Source organism: Rhinolophus sinicus, chromosome 6 (genome assembly GCF_057876585.1).
Source record: "Rhinolophus sinicus isolate RSI-liver-muscle chromosome 6, RSI-T2T, whole genome shotgun sequence".
Lineage (NCBI taxonomy): Eukaryota > Metazoa > Chordata > Mammalia > Chiroptera > Rhinolophidae > Rhinolophus > Rhinolophus sinicus.
The window spans coordinates 69,313,297-69,333,428 of record NC_142506.1 but is presented as its reverse complement, the minus strand read 5'-3'; the positions used below and the strand labels follow the sequence as shown (position 1 = coordinate 69,333,428).

Sequence of the window (20,132 nt, the reverse complement as noted above, 5' to 3'; positions counted from 1 at the left end):
AATGTATCAGAACAGACCTGATCTGATGCAATACGCATATTCGTCCCACCTGACCTTGAGGCCAGACGACCTTTATGCCAGTTGTCATCATGGTCCCTTTCCAATAAGCAGCTCCCCAAATTGCACGCCTTGTACACTGTTTTCTCAGGTTTATTGACTTCTACGAGCATTTCCCACGTACTCTCTACTCCTTTGCCATGTAAAGCATTTCATAACAATGCTTCTCACTGAATTTCATAAGCTGCACGTCTGCCAAAGGGCGAGATTTACCAACTCACTGCAGAGCGCAACTGTCAACACAGGCTTTTGGGCGAGACGATGTCGCGGGTGCTTTCCAGGTGGTGCTGAAGTTAAGGAGAAGGAAGCATTCTGGAAGTGCACTCCCCGCCCAGCTAGGAAGTGCCTGTGTCACGATGGTCAAATGAGTCACCTTCAGCTGTGTCGAGCAGCTGGGCCCACTGCTCTTTGCCTGGTTGCAAAATTTCTTTGGCTCTGAGAAAACAGTCTCAAAAATTAGCTGCAATGGCCACACCACCGCCCGGAGGACTTTTGGAAGCCAGTGTTTTCAAGATCATTCTTTGCCCTTTGAAGATGACAGCAGCCAAATTCCAGAGGGCCTAAACTAAGCCCCACTAGGCCAGATATCGAAAAGGAGAAAACGTCTCTTTCCTTCCCCCTCATTCTCCCTTCCTTGCCTTATCTCCTTCACCCCATCACAACTTGAGTTCTCTCCCTTCTCAGTTTCATGACATTTTCATCTATGAACCTAAACCCTTGACACAGTGCTTCTATAAGAATGTCACTGGGATGTGTTTCAGAGAAGGACCTTGAGAAGTGGGTCTGATCTGAGTGTAACCTGGCAGGCGTCAGTCTCCAAAGAACCCGCTCAGAAAACGGGGCTGGCTGACTGTTAAACGGTTCCACATACACTACGTGGAGGGCAGGCAGCGTTCAAGGCACCAGCTCAGGGGCAGGCAGGCCCCCGGGGGCTGCATCCCAGCACTGCCAGTGGCACACTCCTGAGTGACCTGGAAACCTGAGGACCACAGCCTCATCTACAGCAGGGGGACACAACCCGCCTCTCAGGACTTCGTGAGGACTGAAGGAAATATGTCACGCAGTAGTGGCTGGCACTGCTGTGGTCTTTAAGCCAATAGTTTAACAAATAGCAACTCCCCCGGAAAGGGCACAAACTGTACCTACTCCTCACCCATCGCCCCCCACCCCACCTCAGCATCTTATGGTGGCGGAGGCAGTTGGTTAATGACATCTTGGAACTAGTGAGATTTGGGCGCGTGTTTGTTAAGTCTGATTTCAGGAAATGCCTGTGGGTTCCTAAGCTCAGGAGCCATGTGAACAAAACAGTGTGGCCACAGCTAAGCGGAAGAGCGCGTCCTTGGAGAGACCGGCAGCAGAGCTGGAGGACGCACTCACACCAACTGGGGCGACAGCTCTGTTCTCTTCTCCTTCTTGCCTCCAGAGACGGAATCTGACTAAAGCCACGGAGGAGACGTGGACAGTCCCTGGGGACCTTCTCAAGTGAGTGACGACTAAACGTACATGTCCTCCTGCTCACGCCTGTGCTGTGGACTCACCACCCAGAAACCACGTCCAGGGCTGTGGACCCAACACCAGGCCTCCATGCAGCCCGCACGTGACTTTCCAGGCCCTGAACAGGCAGAGGAGGCGAAACGTCTCCTACGATGCCCAGGACACCAGCGGGGCGTCCTCCGCGTAACCGGACTCCTGGGGCTCGTGTCCTTTCCCGCCATGTGCATTCCTGAAGCCACACTGCATGGTACTAAAGTAGCAACTTGTTCTAAGCTCCTTAAGAAAGGGGGCTATTACTTCATTATTGTTTCATTAATGATTAGCCCAGAGAGCTATCAGAAACATTGCCAGGTAATAACTGCAGGCTTCCTGAAATGAGCATGTCACCTTTCCCTGGCAACGACAGGCGATCTCCAAGGAAAATAGTGGCTTTTACCAATGCAATGGGGAAAGAACACGACGAGCTCGCTGCCTACTGTACCTGACATTGCTCTCTCTACATCAAAGGCACAAGTGGCTGATGGCGGATGCGTGCCAGGGTTAAATCTGGGACTGCAGAGTAGGCCTTACAAAACAAAGCTGCCTCCGTTCCCAAAATAGCCTGCAACTGTCACCGCCACGGAGTGCCGCTGGCTCCAGGAGCTGACCTTGCTGTCATGTCTCAGACTCCTGCTATAGCTACCTGCGTGGGCCCCAAAACAACTCTCTTCCCCAAAAGCTCAGCTCCGGGTGCCAGGGGCAGTGACACCCCTACTTGTTTGGATGTTGCCTTGATTTCAACAGATCGTGCCGACACAGCGCTGGGTGATGAGGACGCTTGTGATACATCCCCGTTCCATACCGTTCACTATTCTGCCCTGTATCCTCCCCCAATTTATGTAATTCAATAATAACCTATACAAAAGTTACAACTCAAATTTTGTATAATCCCCTAAATTATATAATTTCAACTTTACGTTGAAAATCCTAAATGCTTAGAGGTAATAGCAAAGAGCGTAATTTCTTTCCCGCAGACATTTAGCAGCCAAACACCACACCCCCGAACACCTAAGACTTTCCTCACTCACTGCCGTCTATCCCCTGGTGTAGCCTAAACGCCGAGAAAAGGACGGCACAAACATCTGTTGAATGAAACAATGGGTGCCCCGACGCACAGGAATCACATCTCCTGTACATGCAGTGGGTTTGCAGTTATCTAGATTTGCACAGCCTTCTCCCCAGGCCCCCAAACTGACCCCAGCAAGGCCAGGCAGTGCCTCCGAGGGTGGCCCTGGCCAGGCCGAACGTGCGTGTGGCACACTGCTGCCTCCCACCTCCCGGCACCTCCACACACCCCCTTCCCACTGCTGTAGTGTACTGACTGCTGGTCCCCAGAGGCGTCCATGCCCTCATCCCTGACACCTGTGCATGGGACCTTGCCTGGAAAGGAGTCTTTGCAGATGTAACTACGGAACTTGAGACGGGCTCATCCTGGGTCACCCCAGTCGCCCTAAGTCCAACCATAAGTGCTCTTACAAGAGGCAGTTTGGGGGCGCTTTGAAACAGACAGAAGAGGCGGCAATGTGACCAGAGACTGGAGTGATGTGGCCACACATGTAGGCACGATGGTCACCAGACCCTGGAGCCTCCAGAGGGAGGGTGGACCCTCGACACCTTGATTTCAGACTTCCAGCCTCCAGGACTGGGAGATGATAGACTTCTGTTGTTTTAAGCCACCCAGTCCCTGGTAATTTGTTACAGAAGCCACTGGAAACGAATCCAACTGGCATAAAGGGGAAGCTGGCACCTAGAAAGCCTGCCACATCCTCACTCCCATTAATGGAAACCACGGCAGTGATTCACCTCTCTTTGCCCAATGAACAGAAATTAATTATACCACTTTTTAAAAGACAACTATATTAAACAGAAAGTTTCAGGGTTCTTTTGTTTTTTGTTTTTAAACCAGTCTTTAGCCCAAACAGCAAATACCCGGAAACACCTGACCATGGTTCTCACATTGGGCATTTTGCTGAAAGTATTTTGGCTGAGGACTGAAACTAAAATGAGGGTGGCAATACTGATTGATGAGTTTGCTGTGAGACCCAACATTTCTAAGCTCATGTCCCCTTGCTCCAAAGAGGTAGCCTCATCATATGACTAGAAATTATACAGATAAATTGAAAGTGATAAAAGAGTCAGTAAATTTGGAATCTCAACTCTCAGCAGAGGATCACCACAAGCTTTCCCATTCATGGTTAAGAGTTGATCCAGCACGAATCAATCCTTCAACTTCCTGTCTCTCCACTCCCATCGTGATACAGTGTAACTACTTCCTGTCTCTCCACTCCCATCATGATAGTGATACAGTGTAACTACTTCCTGTCTCTCCACTCCCATCGTGATACAGTGTAACTACGTCCTGTCTCTCCACTCCCATCGTGATAGTGATACAGTGTAACTGCTTCCTGTCTCTCCATTCCCATCACGATAGTGATACAGTGTAACTACTTCCTGTCTCTCCACTCCCATCATGATAGTGATACAGTGTAACTACTTCCTGTCTCTCCACTCCCATCGTGATACAGTGTAACTACTTCCTGTCTCTCCACTCCCATCGTGATAGTGATACAGTGTAACTACTTCCTGTCTCTCCACTCCCATCACGATAGTGATACAGTGTAACTACTTCCTGTCTCTCCACTCCCATCGTGATACAGTGTAACTACTTCCTGTCTCTCCACTCCCATCACGATAGTGATACAGTGTAACTACTTCCTGTCTCTCCACTCCCATCGTGATACAGTGTAACTACTTCCTGTCTCTCCACTCCCATCGTGATAGTGATACAGTGTAACTGCTTCCTGTCTCTCCATTCCCATCACGATAGTGATACAGTGTAACTACTTCCTGTCTCTCCACTCCCATCACGATAGTGATACAGTGTAACTACTTCCTGTCTCTCCACTCCCATCATGATACAGTGTAACTACTTCCTGTCTCTCCACTCCCATCACGATAGTGATACAGTGTAACTGCTTCCTGTCTCTCCATTCCCATCACGATAGTGATACAGTGTAACTATTTCCTGAGTAAGAATCACAGTAGCATCCGGCTCCAACATGACAGGCGACACCAGCCTGTCAGCGTTGTGTGAGACTCACAACCCCCTGGCACAGACACTTTGGCTCCCACATGGTGAGAACTATATATCTGGTTATGTACTCAGTGGTCAGGCAGGCTCTGGACCCAGATCTGTCGCCTTTCAGGAAAGGGAGCCAAGAGAGACAGCAGAAGCAAAGAATTTTCCATGGAGCAGCACACTGACTAAGATATTTATTCTCAGTAAACTGGGAATATTGCCCCCAAGACTGTAAACGGTTATCATGTGGGACCAGAGAACACCTTCCTTCTAAGGGTTGATAATATTTAGATTTCAAAATATGTTCATTCTGGAGTTTAATAAAACCTCCTCTCAACGGCCCAAGCCCACACCCTTCAAATGTTCTCCCACCTTCTCCACTTCCCATGCACTTACGCACTTAAACGAAGACCAGTCCTCCAGGTATCGCCTTGGCAACGTCTGTACTGTATCAGGCTGTACCTTCTGGTCTATCGCTTGTCATCAAGCAGGTTTAAAAAGTCAAGAAGAGGAAGGAAGATGGAGGAAGGGCCCAGAAAACACCAGGTGCATCTTCTGAAAGCCCCCAGTTCTCCTTCGAGCAGAAGCTTCATAGTTCCAACCTCTAAACTTCTCCTTAGTTCCTCGTGGATAATCCTACTTCTGCGGAATAGTAAGTGCGGCCTAGAAATGGTAGTCAAAATTCTTGGGTCAAAGAGTGCACACAGCTGAGTTCCTGACACCTGCAGAGAAGCAGGGCCCGCTGCAGCTCCCTTCTCACAGACTCTGCACGTACGAGATGACGTGCACTGAGGGACAGAATAACTCACCTCGACAGACTTGATCAAAAGAGGTTCCTTGCAAAATGTCTGCTGTAACAAAGCCATACAAGAAGGAAGAATATGGTGGCGGCAACAAAGAGTGTGCAGATTTTTCCCTTTACAGATGGAGAAACGAGGCCCAGGAAAGTTAAGTGACCGATGGATGGTGACATATACAGTTGGTGAACCACCTACATGTTTTCTACCTGCTATTCAGAGACGTCCCAAACAGACTTCAGGCCAGGCTCTAGATACCACTTGGTTCATGGGACCTTTTTAATACCTGATACTACCATCCTAAAAAGAACGTGCTTTGACATCTATAGGGCACACTGGTATCGGTCTAGCTCTCCAATGATTCCGTGGGCAGAAGGGGGCCAACTGGTTGGTCGGAGTTGGTCGCTCCTGCCTAGACCTAACGCAGACCACAAACACGGCATCGGAGCGCCCTGGCTCCACCCTGCGTCTCAGCGCTCAGAGCTTTGCTGTCTGGCTGAGCCCAGCCCCCACGGCCTACTCCGCTGCCAGCCAGGGTGCAGGGCCAACTGCTGTCCGCGGAGAGGACTTTCCTATTCAAGTCAGATCCCTCTGTGCCCATAAACAAGCGTTTCATAAGCCATACAGGCAACACGCCAGGGCCGTCCAGCGGGCCTTGCGGTCAGCAGGCAGGCGACTCTGGGACCTGAGCTGGGTAACGATTAAAAGCCACAAGAAATCACGGGAAGATTAAATTCTCAGAAATGAGTACCACACATTTTATCCCTAAAAGGAGATATTCAACAAGAGGTTATTATTTTCCCAGCATATTTTCAGCAAGGGTTCTGCCGAGCAAAACTGGCAAGATAACATTTGTCCTCGGCACGTCCTGGCATGTCTCCCGAGCAAGGTCCTACGTGATAGGAGATACTGAGGACGCCGCTGTACAGCCACCCGTCCCGTGCAGGGTGCCGGCCACGCAACAACACTCCCTGGGTTCAAGTCCCAGGTCTCCTGTTGAGTTTCGTGTTTCTGAAACAAGTCATCGCTGCATCTCCCCACCTGCAGCACAGCACACGGATCCCAGTACCTACTTCATGGGGTCACAGATGAGCTAATGTGTGTCAAACACTTCATGTCAGGCTTAGAGTGAAGTGTCAGCTGCTGCTGCTGTTCCCACCACCCTTGTTTAGTCCCTAGGAGTTAGCAGGACGCTCCTTTCCACACCAGGGCAAACATTACACACTTAGCATAACTGTACGTTTAAGTAGATGCCAACAGACCACAGTCAAGTTCTATTAATAAGAGAAGGAAGTAAATTAAAGGCAGGATTAGGGAGAGGGAAGACATGAGCCCGGAGTGGAAGAAGGAGTCCCCAGCTGGCCAGGGGCGTTCAGGGGCTGCAAACCGAGTCACCAGCACGGCCGCTGGCGGCTGAGGCCCATCGAGTCTATTGTTAGCACAGGCAGAAAACCCGAGAAGACAGATTTAAGTCCCGGATCTGACAGACTCACATTACCAAAGGACGGGTTAAGAATTCATCTGAGTAACATGTTCCTTGACTGTAAAGTGCTTTTCCATTGATTCATGGAACAAACATTTATTGAGGCCACACCACGCAGGGGCGATGCATCCGACTTAACCATTCAGTGGGGACAGAGACGTGGCAACGTGCCTGCAGCGGAACCACACTCTCATCTACAGAGAGCTGGACATGCAGTGTGCTACTGCAGACCGAGAAGTCACCAACTGTCTGGGGCACCAGGGGACACTTCCCAGGAGGTTGTGAAGGACAAGGAGGAGGGAACAGAGGGGAAGAAGCAAAGGGAACAGCACATACAAAGGTCTGGAAGAAAAAAACAAAAGGCAGCTGTTTGGGATGGTGAGAATCTGGCATGTGTATCCTCAGGCGGGGGTGGGACAAACACGAACACCTGAAGAGAATGTCTCGGGGCATCCGGAAGAGTCTGAATTTGACCCCACAGGCTAATGGGAAATGAAAGGAAGAGAGGCTGGCAGGGTGGGCTGGCAGCAATGCAGGTCCCTGTCCCCACGGCAAACCGTGACCCGAAGGGAGCAGGGAACCAATGAGCTTTTCAGGCAAGGACTGGTATATGCGAACTGCATCCTAGAGCGGGAACGGCGGCGGGAAGACGGAACCGCGGGCAGAAGCGTGAGGCAGAGACACGACCTGGGAACCACATCGAGGCTGGAGGATGACGATTTGAAGAAAGGCCCTGGCAGTGGAGACATCGCAGCCGGAAGGGAGTTGAGAAGGGTCCTGAGGTAGAAGGGCCGGGCGGCTGACAGAATGCCAATGGTGAAAAGCATGACACACACATTTTTAGAGCTTAGGACCCTGCGTGGACTGTGACACCACTTCACCCAAACAGGCAACACCCAGAAATCTTAGTCTTCTGTTTCTGATCCCCATCTCGCTAATTTCTCTTAAAGCCGAAGTGACTCACAGCCAGGAACTAACTCCATCTGGGCAGCAGGCTAGCAGGTCTGCTTGCTGTCCTGTCCATACTTAACAACCTAAAGCCAGCCCAGGGAAATCAATGCCAAGCTGCCCAGCCTCGCAGCTGTCCCCTGCCCCCGACAAGCCCTGTTTGGGCAGTGCCACGAATGCAGCGGAGTGGCCCTGGCACAGCACATCTGTACAACAGCCCACATGCAGGAGAGCCGAGGTTATGGTAAAGGGCTCAGCTACAGCTGAGCTCTCTGCAAAGTCACGTGGTACTATAGCAACTCAAGAACACACCTGCAATTTTTTCTCTAAAATTGAAACCTTAGGGGTGGAAAAACACTTGGTAAATTAAAAGCACTGTGTTTGGCCCATGTGGCATTTTTAAGAACAAAGCCTTTTCACATTGAAATCTTCCGGTTTGAGACCATCTGGCAGCACAGTGGCCACACTCCCGCAAAGGGCCAGCCGGCTGGAGCGGGGCCGCAGGTGCCTTCTCCAGGAGAGCGTGAGCGGCCCGTGCCCCACGCCCTGCCACTCCCCACTGCCACGCCCAGCTGCTTTATCAACCCACACTTCCTGTCCCACCCTTTAGGCATTTTACCCAAGTATCGTATATGGAAAATGTCCACACACAGAGATGGAGGAATTCAGCGAGTCCCCAAATGCCCACGTGCCCCGCAGCCCACCAGTAACACGGTACCGTCCTCACTTTGTCACTCGGCTGTCCCTTCCCCATTCATCCCATTTCAGACATTCATGAGAATTCCCCCAACACACGCATCTCACTGACTAGGGTTCAATTCTTGTTTACAGCATTGCCTTCCCTCTGCAGTAACAGCTCCGAGCAGTGAAAAGCACCAGCCATCCACGCACACCTACGCGTGCTGACAGCTGTGCGCTCGTTAGCCTGACAGCGGCGCGGTGTGTGAGCTGCAGCCCCGGGCCGCCCGGGACAGCAAGGTCTCCTGCGTCGCTCTGCCTCGGGCATCAGGGCCGAGGGCACACTGGCGGTGAGCAGAAACGCAGCCTATCTCCCTGAAGGTGGCATCTTATTCCTGCTGGGCCCTCAGACCAAATCCGGGTACAATCAATTTTGCTGATAATATAAATTCACTCTTGGGGCTGAAAGAGAAGGTGCTAGTGGTTAGGACTTCAGAAATCTAACTAACTTGTCTTTCCTTGGAAGCATCAAGCTCAGTAATTGAAGAAACACGGCCTATAGTTCAGCCTGCAGACTGCTACAGGGAAATGGGCACTAACAACAACACAAAGCGATAAATGACAAACGCAGAGGAGTCAGACCCACTCTCCCCGACTGGCCAAGCGGTAGTGCCGAGGTAACAGGGAAACCTTCCATCCTTTGCTTGTTCAGAGGAGACATTCCTGAGCCCAGGACAAGATCAGGAATAGCAAAAAGGTAGAAACCTCATGTTCCAAAGATAGAATAATGGACAAGTGGAAACCTGGGGGAAAAATACAAAATTTACTGTGAGGGCAAAGGTTTTCCCACAGCTGGATCTCGCAATGGTCCTTTATGGAAATTCAATGAGCAATGGCCGTGTGCTCTGATGGTGAGGGCTGCTTCTGTGCAGTCAAGCCCAAGGCCTCCAGGGCACCTCGCTGGCTGTGCTCGGACCTAGGGGGACCCCGCAGGGCAGCGAGGCTCAGACCCCACGGCAGCCGGGCAGCGCTGAAGGGGGGCACGTTCCCTGGCTCCTGCCATCAGTCTCCACCATCTCCTTTATGGTGCGGCCTTGAGTCCAAGCCCAACTGTGCCTGTAGGACAGGACAGGGGACAGAGAAGACACTGCGCAGGCAGAAGAGTGGCCCTGACGGCACAGCCATCCCACATTTCCACAGCTTCGCTTCCTGGCTGGGAGACGGAAAGTTCCACACGTACCCTTCCTTTTATTTCCAGGTAGATCTGAGGACACATGAGATAACAAATCTGAAAACAGATTTTTAAAAAGATAAGTATTAGCACGTGCTCTGTGTGATTGTATAAAACAACATGCTGTGAGACAGTCCAGGGCACTGATTCAGAGTAGAGGTCGGCCCGCTTTCTCCGTACAGAGCCAGAGAGGAGGGGTTTCAGGCTGTGCGGCCAGGCAGGCCCCGTGCAAACACTCCGCTCTGCGTGCAAGCGCAGCTGGCCAGCAGTCAGCCAGCGCGTGGGGCGGGCTCCATGCAACATCGTAGACGCGGAGATTGGAATCCGTGTGTTTCACGTGTCACAAAGTCTTCTTCTGTTGCTTGTCAGCTGATGCAGACGCAGGCGCACCAGGCAGTGGCCGCGTGTGCCGAGGACTGGGGGTGCTGGCCCCCACGGAGCGCGCTGGCCCCACGGAGCGCGCTGGCCCGGGAGCCTAGGTTCACGCTTCCGGCTGCAAGTCACTGAACTCCATAAGACCCTCCGTAAGTCACTGAGCTCCATAAGACCCTCCGTAAGTCACTGAGCTCCATAAGACCCTCCGTAAGTCACTGAGCTCCATAAGACCCTCCGTAAGTCACTGAGCTCCATAAGACCCTCCGTAAGTCACTGAACTCCATAAGACCCTCCGTAAGTCACTGAACTCTCTCTGCCTCGATGGCCTCGTCTGCACATGGGAACGACAACTACGTTTTTTCAGGGTGTCGTAATGAGGACCACATGACTTAACGTGCACACGGCTGAAACTGTCCTGCGTGCTGCTGAGCTACCACACCCCATCCCTAGCAGCTCTCTCACATGCCGTGTCCGCGCCTGCAGTGTCCCTCCCTGCATGGAGCTCCCATGTGCTCTCAAACACTCCACTCCAACGTCACCTCCTCTGTGACGCCTGGCCCAGCTGCCCTTCCCATGTCCGTGGTTCGTCTCTACCACCTATGTCTCCACGCCGGTGAGTGCTCATTATAATTCATGGGGTTCTCTGCCAGCCAATTCCCCGCCAGACTGAACTCCTCGGCAGACACGATGACTTCCTAAGAGGACCCCAGGACTGTGCAGTGCCCCCCTCCCAGAAAGCACTGCAGCAGTGGTGTTATTGACCCGATACTCCGAGTATAGGTAGGATCGAACTTTCCTGCTTATATGACAAACATGTGACTACACCTGATGGGGAAGATGCCGTCTAATGCTCGTGTTCAGTGCACTCAGACACGTGCACCTGCGTCAGCAGGCACGTCTGCGAGCACCTGAGCTTGACCCAGGGCAGGTGGCTGGTAGCAGACACCTCAGGGCACAGAGAATCCCAATGCTACCATGTGTCCCCGAAAATGAGACCTGGCCGGACCATCAGCTCTAATGCGTCTTTTGGAGCAAAAAGTAATACAAGACCCAGTCTTATTTTACTATAATTTAAGACCGGGTCTTTAGTATAATTATAATGTAATACTGGGTCTTATATTGATTTTTGCTCCAAAAGACGCATTAGAGCTGATTGTCCAGCTAGGTCTTAGTTCTGGGGAAACATGGTAGCTTCTGTAATTCAAAAGTCATCTCCCACCTCAATTTACACAAAATAGTCTGTGTTTGGTAGTGAGGGAAAGGCGACTAAACGATGAAACCTGAAGTGTCCACCAACATAACACTGTTTATGGCAAAAGGCAAGAGGCCCACAGAATAGGATCCCTTTTCTGATTCTGCTCTAAACTCTTGAGGAAACAGTCAGCGATGAAAAGGCTTCACCAAGGCCACTCAGGGAGGTGTGTTCTCAGGGCTCGGCCTCTTCACTAACGCGGCCCACAGCACCACTGGCCACACGGCCCACGGGGAGTCCCCCCTGGCCCCGATCTCCACCCCTGTGCCAGACACGACACCCCTGACAGCAGGCCCCCATGGCTGGTTCCGCTGGGCTGACCAGGATGCCTGACAGCTGTCTCTGAAAAACCCAAGTGGTTTTGGAAGAACAGCTGAGAGGGGGCGGGGCTTGAAAGTGCCTGCAGGTGAGTGGCCACTTCCTGGAAGGCACTTCCATATGATCAGAAGCAGTCCCTCGCTCTGACAGCTATGAAGACAGCCCAGGGAGGTCAGACCACAGCCCAGCAGGGTACACCACCAGGACGTAACACAGAGCAGGAGCTTACCATTTTCTCAGTTTATGTCCCATTGCTAAGATCCCACCTGGTTGCTGTGAAATCGCCATCATAACTGGTTTGTCCTTGCATTTTCTGTTTACCTTTTGGGGGGTGGTGGTGTGTGTGTGTGTGTGTGTGTGTGTAACATACCAGCTGAGAATTATCGGGTTCTCCAGAGGTCTCTTTCCCTCTTTTCAGCCATGAGATCATACACTATGAGAATCTGCTGAATTTAAGGAAGGGAAAATGCTACATCTAGAAGCTGTTTCTGTCAGGACTGTGCTGGATTCTCGCCATTGTTACTATTATCATTACCGTCACTAACACCATCACATTGTTTGCTTCAGTGCCTCAAGATGACTTCATGTACAGTATTTCTCTTGTAAATTCAGTAAATACATTGCTCAATTTGGATACTCTCATGATAGCTAATTCATAACAGTAATTCTAAACACATCATATCCACAACTTTCTTACTTTAATAATATGTCACCGTAATAAACTTAATCAACAGGATTGCGTCTTATTGTATTTAGAGCTATGTTATGTTCAATGCAATAATAAAATATAAGTAAATTATCATCTCATTCTTTCTTCCAAAATACTCAAATTTAAATATATTCCCATGGGTCACCCCCAGAATCCTGTAGGGAAGGGAAGGGTGGGTGAGTAATGTGACAATGCTGCCAGCTGCCAATGTTTCTGGAGGAGCTGGGCATGTGGACAGAAGACGGGAAGAGAGGAGTAAAGAGAAGACACAGTACCATGGCTGGAGGGATGCTAGCTTTTAAAATCACGTGGGAAAGGGCGTGCAAACGAGGAAGGTGCAACCAGAGAAGTAAAGAGATTTGTCACGAAGTCCTGGGATGCAAAGCGCAGGAAGGTCAGCATGTTGACGGAGCTGAAAGTCAAGTACGATGAAGAACGGAAATGCCAGGATTGCGATCTGAGGGTCACTGGGAACCTCAGGAGCAGAGGCTCGACGCAGCCCAGGCCCCGGTGACGCAGACACGCAGCGAAGAACGCGTGGGTCCAGGCTTGTCTGCGCATGTCTGTCCGGCTGCATGCCCAAGAGCGAAACTGGGGGGTTACGTGGTAAGTCTGAGTTTAACCTTCTGAGGAACCACCAGACCGTCTCCCAAAGTGGCTGCACTGTTTTACAGCCCCAACAGCAGTGTCTCGGGCCCCAATTTCTCCACACCCTCTCCAATATTTGGCATTGTCCATCTTTTGTATTAAAACCATCCAAGTGGGTGTGAAGTAATATCTCCTTATGGTTTTGATTTACATAACATGTTTTACTAGCAAAACAAAACAACAAGCAAATAAACATCATCACCCTGCAAACAACTCAGGTGCCCCCCAACAGGAAACCATTCATTTCAGGATAATCATCCACTGGGCTACCAGATGGCATTGTGACGATGAATAAGTGAGTGTCACGTGAATCGAGGTGAAAATGGATGAGCCAGTGCTTTGTGTAACAACACAGAGAAACCTTACAAACGTTACATTCTTAAGAGCACAGAGGAAAAGTATATGTAGACTCTGATGCCATTTATGTAACACTGAAAACACGTAAAACGATATTGCAAATTGTTTAGGGATACACTCATGTGAGGTAAAAATACAAAGGCATTTCCACTGCATTTGCTAACAGGCTATTTCTTAAGCCTGACTGCGCAGGTATTGGTGCCTTTCAGAGAGTACGTCATAGATACATGAGACCTGAGCCTGCAAGTGTTAGAACAGAGCATGACTCAATATGAAGAATTCACAAGGAATACGCATAATCATTTCTTTGGAGAAGCAAGAGGTCTTAGAAGGGATGCACTCAAGAGAAATAATCTATCAGGACAGACAAAAAGTCTTGGAATAAATCAGGAACCAAAGCAGAGAGAAGGCCTCCAGGGCACTGTGCAGAGGAGGCGAGGACCGAGCCAAGGGGAGGGCAGGTGACAGCCGGAAGCCCCAGCGCCTGCTGACGGGAGGAAGCGTGTAGCCACTCTCTAAAGCGGACAGAAACAAGTGCAACAATCCGAAATTCTAATTATGGTCACAGAAACTGTTTGAAACAGTTTCCTTTTTATTCCAGGTCTAGTAGCACCATCTGATAGATCTCTCCACGGGGCGACGCAGCGCAGGCTGGAAACACCAGGTAAATGATGAAGCTACTTGGCCTCCGAGTCTCACACCTGCCACAGCAGGACCGGCTGAGAAGGACTTGACAGGAAGCCTGAGAAGCTCGGAAGTTCCGCGTCTCCCACCTTGACTGTTTGGCAGTAAAGCAGAATTTACACTAATTAAGTGTATGCACGTGTTTGCCAACGTGAAGTCCTGGGCTCTTTTTCCCAGGTTTAAAATGCAGCATCTTTCATTTTTATCAGTTACAAGTAAGACCTGAGAAAACCACAGTTTAGTCAATAAATCATTGCTGGCAGCCATGGGCCAAACTGAGCCTAATAAAGATGTCTCAAGATGGGGCTACCAGGTCAAAACGGGAATTCCCTGGCGGCATTACCAGAAGTGCATTAAAAGCACAAATCATAGGGGAGACACGGGACTCCTCCCCCTTGTCCAGCAAGTAATCATAAAGGTGTAACAGCCAATCAGGACTTCCAAACCTGCATCAGAGTGTGATTCTGACAGATTGTCACAGTATTACAATATTTAACTACACTAAGTACAAAATCTTTCCTAAGTTTTTAAATAAACCCATCCCATAATTACAGTGTAGTGCAATATTGTATTAGAAACCTCAAACAGGTCAATTTTCAATATTGAGAACTAAGGCTTCAGTTTTCCAGCTAAATGGACTCATGAAACAAATATAAACTCTGCATACCTGATAAAACTTCAAGCCCATAAAATTTATTTATACTGGTAACAATCTAAACTCTAAGATTTAAGAGACAATTTTTTAAAATTACACTTCCAAAGCAGGAAAAAAACAACAAAAAACCCTAACAAGAAAGTAAAAAAATTGAGCACACTTCAATTAGCAACCCAAACGAGGTTTAAATTCTTTGCCCTACATGAAATTCTGGGTCAAGATCTTCAATCTGAATCTATTATTACTATGTTAAACCACTAACGATTTATTCAAGATCCCAAACTTCCATCTTTCACCACCTTTAGGCAAAAAGGTATAAATAGAATAATTTTCATTCATAAGCATAGATGAAAATAGTCACAAATACTGATGAATATAATCCGCCCCCTCCAGCCCCCAAGAGCCAGAATGCTAGAATAGAAAGTCACTATGTAGCCAATTTCCTATTATAAATGAAAATAGGAACCAGCTATTCTGGAGTGCATTCCCAAAATTCTATTTAGTTTCTAAAATGTATCAATTGCTAAGCAACAAGTAACAAGAAGCACAGAGCCGACACTAAGTAGACTTTCAATAAATGCCAAAGAATAAATGGCAGAAGAAACTTTAAGGTACTAACCTCCCTGTCGTTGCTCCCCTAAGGAGCCTTCCAGGGACAAGGCTAATGAGTGAGAAGTGGCGAAACCAGGAAACAAAATAATCTGAACTACCGCGTTTCCCCAAAAATAAGACCTCACCGGAAAATAAGCCCTAGCACTATCTTTCAGGATGACATCCCCTGAACATAAGCCCTAATGCGTCTTTTGGAGCAAAAATTAATATAAGACCCCTCTTATTTTCGGGGAAACATGGTAGCTAACCAGCTCTTCAGTGATAGGAAGATAACTTTCCTGCCTCTAAGGTCAGGTTTAATATCCTAAAACTTTCTTAACTCATCCATAATGGAGCCACTTGAACTAGCCAGAAAGCAGTGCTGTAGGAGACTTCTCCTGTATTTTGGGCCCTAATTTACAGTTACAATCATATTGATCATAGATCTATTTTTTGTTCTTCCAACAGTTAACAGAAAGACTACCTTAAATCACGCTTAGCAGGGAAAAAACCTCACAGACTTGCCACTAAAGTCCTCCAAACATCTTAGTACTGACACTGCTCTCTCAAAGGTTGTAAAAGCCCAGCGTGGTCTCATGCATCATTTGAGCCAACCTGAAGAGGAAAAGTACACAACAATCGGATGACTATTCGGGATCCACAGTGGTGTTAAGGAGTTTCTTAATCCCACATGGCCTGGGGTCCTGACTCTAAGCTGACCTCACAGGTGAACTATAACAGGAAGAAGTGATGAACTTGGAATATAAGAGAAGGCGTGAAGAACACAACTTGGATTTTACCAGTCAAGCAGGCACACATACGTGCTGTCTTGTACTGAACTGCACACAGTATCTTAGTTGTCGCCTGTCTTACTCGGCACGACTGAATATAAACTGCTTTCTCCTTCCCTCATCTGTCCCTTTCTCCACTCTCTTCCAGAGAAAGATCATTTTAAGCTCCCTGAGGCCTGAGGCAGCTCTAGAATGACAGAGTCTACTAGGAGTGGAACGCCAGTCGGGGTGACCCTGAAGGCCACACTTGGACTCGGAGCCCTTCCAAAACTAACCTGAGCGCCAGTCAGGCAGAGAACCCTGCTAGTCGCCTCGGGATTCCTCCAAACAAAGACCAATCTCACTGGTCCGGAGAAAAGATCTGTGCGGACTGACCTCAGGCCCCCCACCCACACACAGATATAAACGTCAATATAATATATTCTGAAGGAATAAGCCTGCATTCATTTCAACAAATCCAGAAAAATCTCCTTTCCAAAAACAAGCACTTGCCCCTTATAACAGCCCACTAATTTGGGAGACAGTTTTAAGAGCCTGTATCTAGGCCGAAAGCACCCGAGATTATAATGCTAAAGATACCAGGACAGATGCTAATAATCAATCTTGCAAAATAAATAAATAAAAATCCAAGAAGTTCAGCCTACGCAGGATCGTTGGCCACGCTCCGTGCCCTATGGTGTATACACATACATGAGGTGGGGAATCCCTCTGTGAGCAAGCAAGGGTTACGTATTCAGATTAATTCCTTCTTCATTGAAGACCCCACTATACTAAGGGCATACACACCAAATCTTAATTTATTCACCCAAGTTTAGTTAGTCTGTATCAACTTCCAAGCCTTTCATCAGAGTAGGTCTAACCTTTGAGATACTTATCCCAGTCTATTTCAAGTATTATTAATAGGCCCCCTGGAGCTTGTTATGTTTGACTCAAGCATCTCGTGGCCTAAGCAAAGGCGGCCAAGAAGGAAAGGTCTCTAAGTCAAAAGCAGGATCAAGGCACCACAACCTGAGGTGCAAATCTCCTACTGTGACCTGGCAGGGCAGGAGGAAATCTTCCCTGACATCGTGTGGGGGTTTCTCCCACCATGACAGGAGGATAACCCACATGGTCAAGAGGCTGTGGCTGAAAGAAGAGAGAAAGGAAGCAATCATGCTGATGATTCATACCATGTTTGTGTACCAGATGGAGATTGTAATTAAATAACTCAGATAATGGTGCCATTCTCAATTCCGCTGAACAGTCAGTCATAAAGTAGCTTGTCCAGCTACTAGCGGCTCCAATTTCACTTTGAAAATAATCTTTCATGTACCTAAGAGTTCTGCAGGTGATGGAGAAACATTGTAACTCTGCGGGAACACATATGAGAGAGTTCCTGAGCCCATAAAGGCCCCTTGTCATGATTCAAAGAGATGGTTTCTCAAGAGAAGGTTTGTTTGACCTCAGATCTTCCAGTATCTTCATCTTTAGCCGAGTTTGTCTCGTACTGAGGACACTTGTTCAATTCAATTCATTGCCAGCCCTGTAAATATGGAGGAATTCCTACACAGTCATCCCTCAGTATCTGTGGGGGTGTGTTCCAGGCCCCCCGGAATACCAAAATCTGAGCTGCTCAAGTCCCTCAGTCGGCTCTCAGAACCCACAGATATGAAGGGCCAACTGTATTACATCTGCAAGTATTTAAAAAAATTCCATAGCTGTCATCTCCTTCCACTCCTATTTCAAGAGATTACTGAATGTGAAGAGTGTATTAACTACTGCACTTCACAAGTTGGGGTGGGATTTAAGAGAAGGAAAGGCACCAGGGAGGTCGGTCTCAGGAGAAGGGATCAGAAAAGTGGTGACCTGGTGTGGGAAGGAGAGTGACCTCAAAGTCGGTGCTTTTCTCAGGGCGCAACTAAAATGTGTACGGTAAGGACAGAACTCAGCTAGCAGTCACCTTAAAAGAAAAGGGTACTGAGTTTCACTAAGAAAACTGCTCCGGCAGAACAGTCAATCACTGACTTCTTGGTTAGTAGGTCTAACCTTTGAGATACTACTCTCCCAGTGACTCACATGGACTTCTCGGTCCTCTCTGAGCCCATGAAACGGTCCCTCCCAGAATCAGATCTCAGCCTTAACATCCCAGGGACACTGGAAAGATAATATCCACCTTCTCAGAGTTCAGAAATTTAAATAACGAACGTGGGCCTATCAGCATTTATATTCAGCTCTTTGTTAGGTGGGATGTAAAGCTCTAGAATTTAAATCTGAAAAGTCCATGCTTAATTTTCTCCTCTCGGTTCTTGCCCAGGTCATGGTGCTGAGTTTCAGATTCCTCTCCTGGGTATAACGACACCACCTGGCACATCTACCTCAAAGGGTCACTGCTGAGATTCCCATGGGGAGAGGCATAAGAAATAAGTTCAAACAGCAAAAAGCCATACAAGTGTTGGTTGCTACTTCAGGGCACAGTTATGAGCAGAGAAGCAACAGATACAATAGGGTGAAGAGAAAGGATGCAAACAGGTGAGGAGTAATTTTAAGCTGCTGGCTGATACACTGAGAGAAGTGCTATGACACAAAATTGAAGTATTATTTAGAAGTGTGTTCTTGTGCCAACACATTCACTTCGCACTGACAGCAGAAGAAAAATAAGAAAGATTAAGAGTGGGAGTCCAGCTCGCAGCTCGCGGAAATAACTATGAAGTTCCACTCGGGGAGGGAGGGTGGAGTCAGCGGACAGTCGTGTATGCAGAAGACTGTTGCACAGTGAGAGCAGGGAAGCTGTCACCAAGCCACTGTCCGCACTGTGCTAAACACAAGGCGTGGGGTGTCTACAGAGGGCTTCGGAGAGAAGAAAACGGGCAAGGCTGTTCCATAGGTCCAACACACACGAGCGGTCAGGGTGGTTCTCCAGAGAAGGCCCGCGGGGAGGGGACCGCTGAGAAGAGAGTGAGACGGGCCGCAGGAGGTCAGGGTGTGCCAGGCGCCGCGGCCGCAGGAGACAAGCGCTTTTGAACCGTCACAAATCAGCAAAGCAGAGGTGTGGCTCCGGAAGGGCCGCTTCCTGCACCCCACTCGGGCTTCCCCCCTTCAGGGGCCTGAGCCTCTTGAGCGGGGCCCCACAGCACAGGGAGTTGTCCGCGAGGGCGCCTGCCGGCCGGCGCTGCCCCGCACGCAGGGACGCGGTGCTCAGGCGCCCGCACCCGCGCGAGTGCGGACGGTCACCCGACAGGGCTACGCCGGACCGAGCCCCAGTTACCATGACGACCCAAGGCGGCGCGGGGAAGGCCACACGCTGGCCCGCAGGCGGGGGCCCTGGGGTCGGGCGGGCGCCCCGTGCGCGCAGGGGGCTGGCGGGACAGCGCTGCCCCGGCGCCCGGGGTCGCAGGCTCACCTGCAGGGACGGCGCGGGTTACCTGGTGCAGGGCTGTCAAGCCGTCCACGTTGGTCGTGTTGATGTCGGCTCCCCTGGCCAGAAGCCTCTTCACCTCGTCGGTGTCCCCGCTCGAGCAGGCGGCCAGGAAGACCGCGCCGTCCTCGAAGCGGACCCGGGGGCCCCCGCGGCGGGTGCGCGGCTGCCGCTCGGCGGGCTCCTGCTGGGTCTGCGAGCCCCGCCAGCGCCGCAGCTGCTCCGCCCGCCGCACGCGCGCTGACTCGGCCCGCTTCCCGCCCAGGTGCTCCAGCTCGGCCATCGCTCGGGCTCGGCAGCCGCGGCTGCACTACCGCCACCAGGTCGCTGCCGCTCGCGCTGCCGCCGCCGCCTCCCCGGGAGCGCGTCAGCCGGGGGCAGAAGGCGGAGACGCCCGCACCGCCATCTTTATTCCTCCGCCGCCAGCGCCGCCCGCGCGTTCCCGCGGCCTCAGCACGCAGGCGCGGCGCGCCCGGGGCGTCACGGGACTTGTAGTCCGGGGCCCGCCCCAGGGGCGCCCCGTGGTCTGCAGGGAACCACAAATCCCTGGAT

At 50.1% G+C, this 20,132-nt stretch overlaps 1 protein-coding gene across 4 annotated transcripts in view; it reads right to left on the bottom strand.

Annotated features, from left to right (window-relative positions):
* PPP1R12B (protein phosphatase 1 regulatory subunit 12B) overlaps positions 1-20,011 on the bottom strand; it is a 102,257-nt gene extending 82,246 nt beyond the window's left edge. For all 4 annotated transcript variants that reach the window (XM_088799206.1, XM_088799208.1, XM_088799207.1 and 1 more), the window contains exon 1: positions 19,588-20,011. In XM_088799206.1, the coding sequence (XP_088655332.1) occupies positions 19,588-19,863 (276 nt within the window). In that variant the 5' untranslated portion in view covers positions 19,864-20,011. The remainder of the gene's footprint in view (positions 1-19,587) is intronic.
* Between the last annotated feature and the right edge of the window lie 121 nt (positions 20,012-20,132).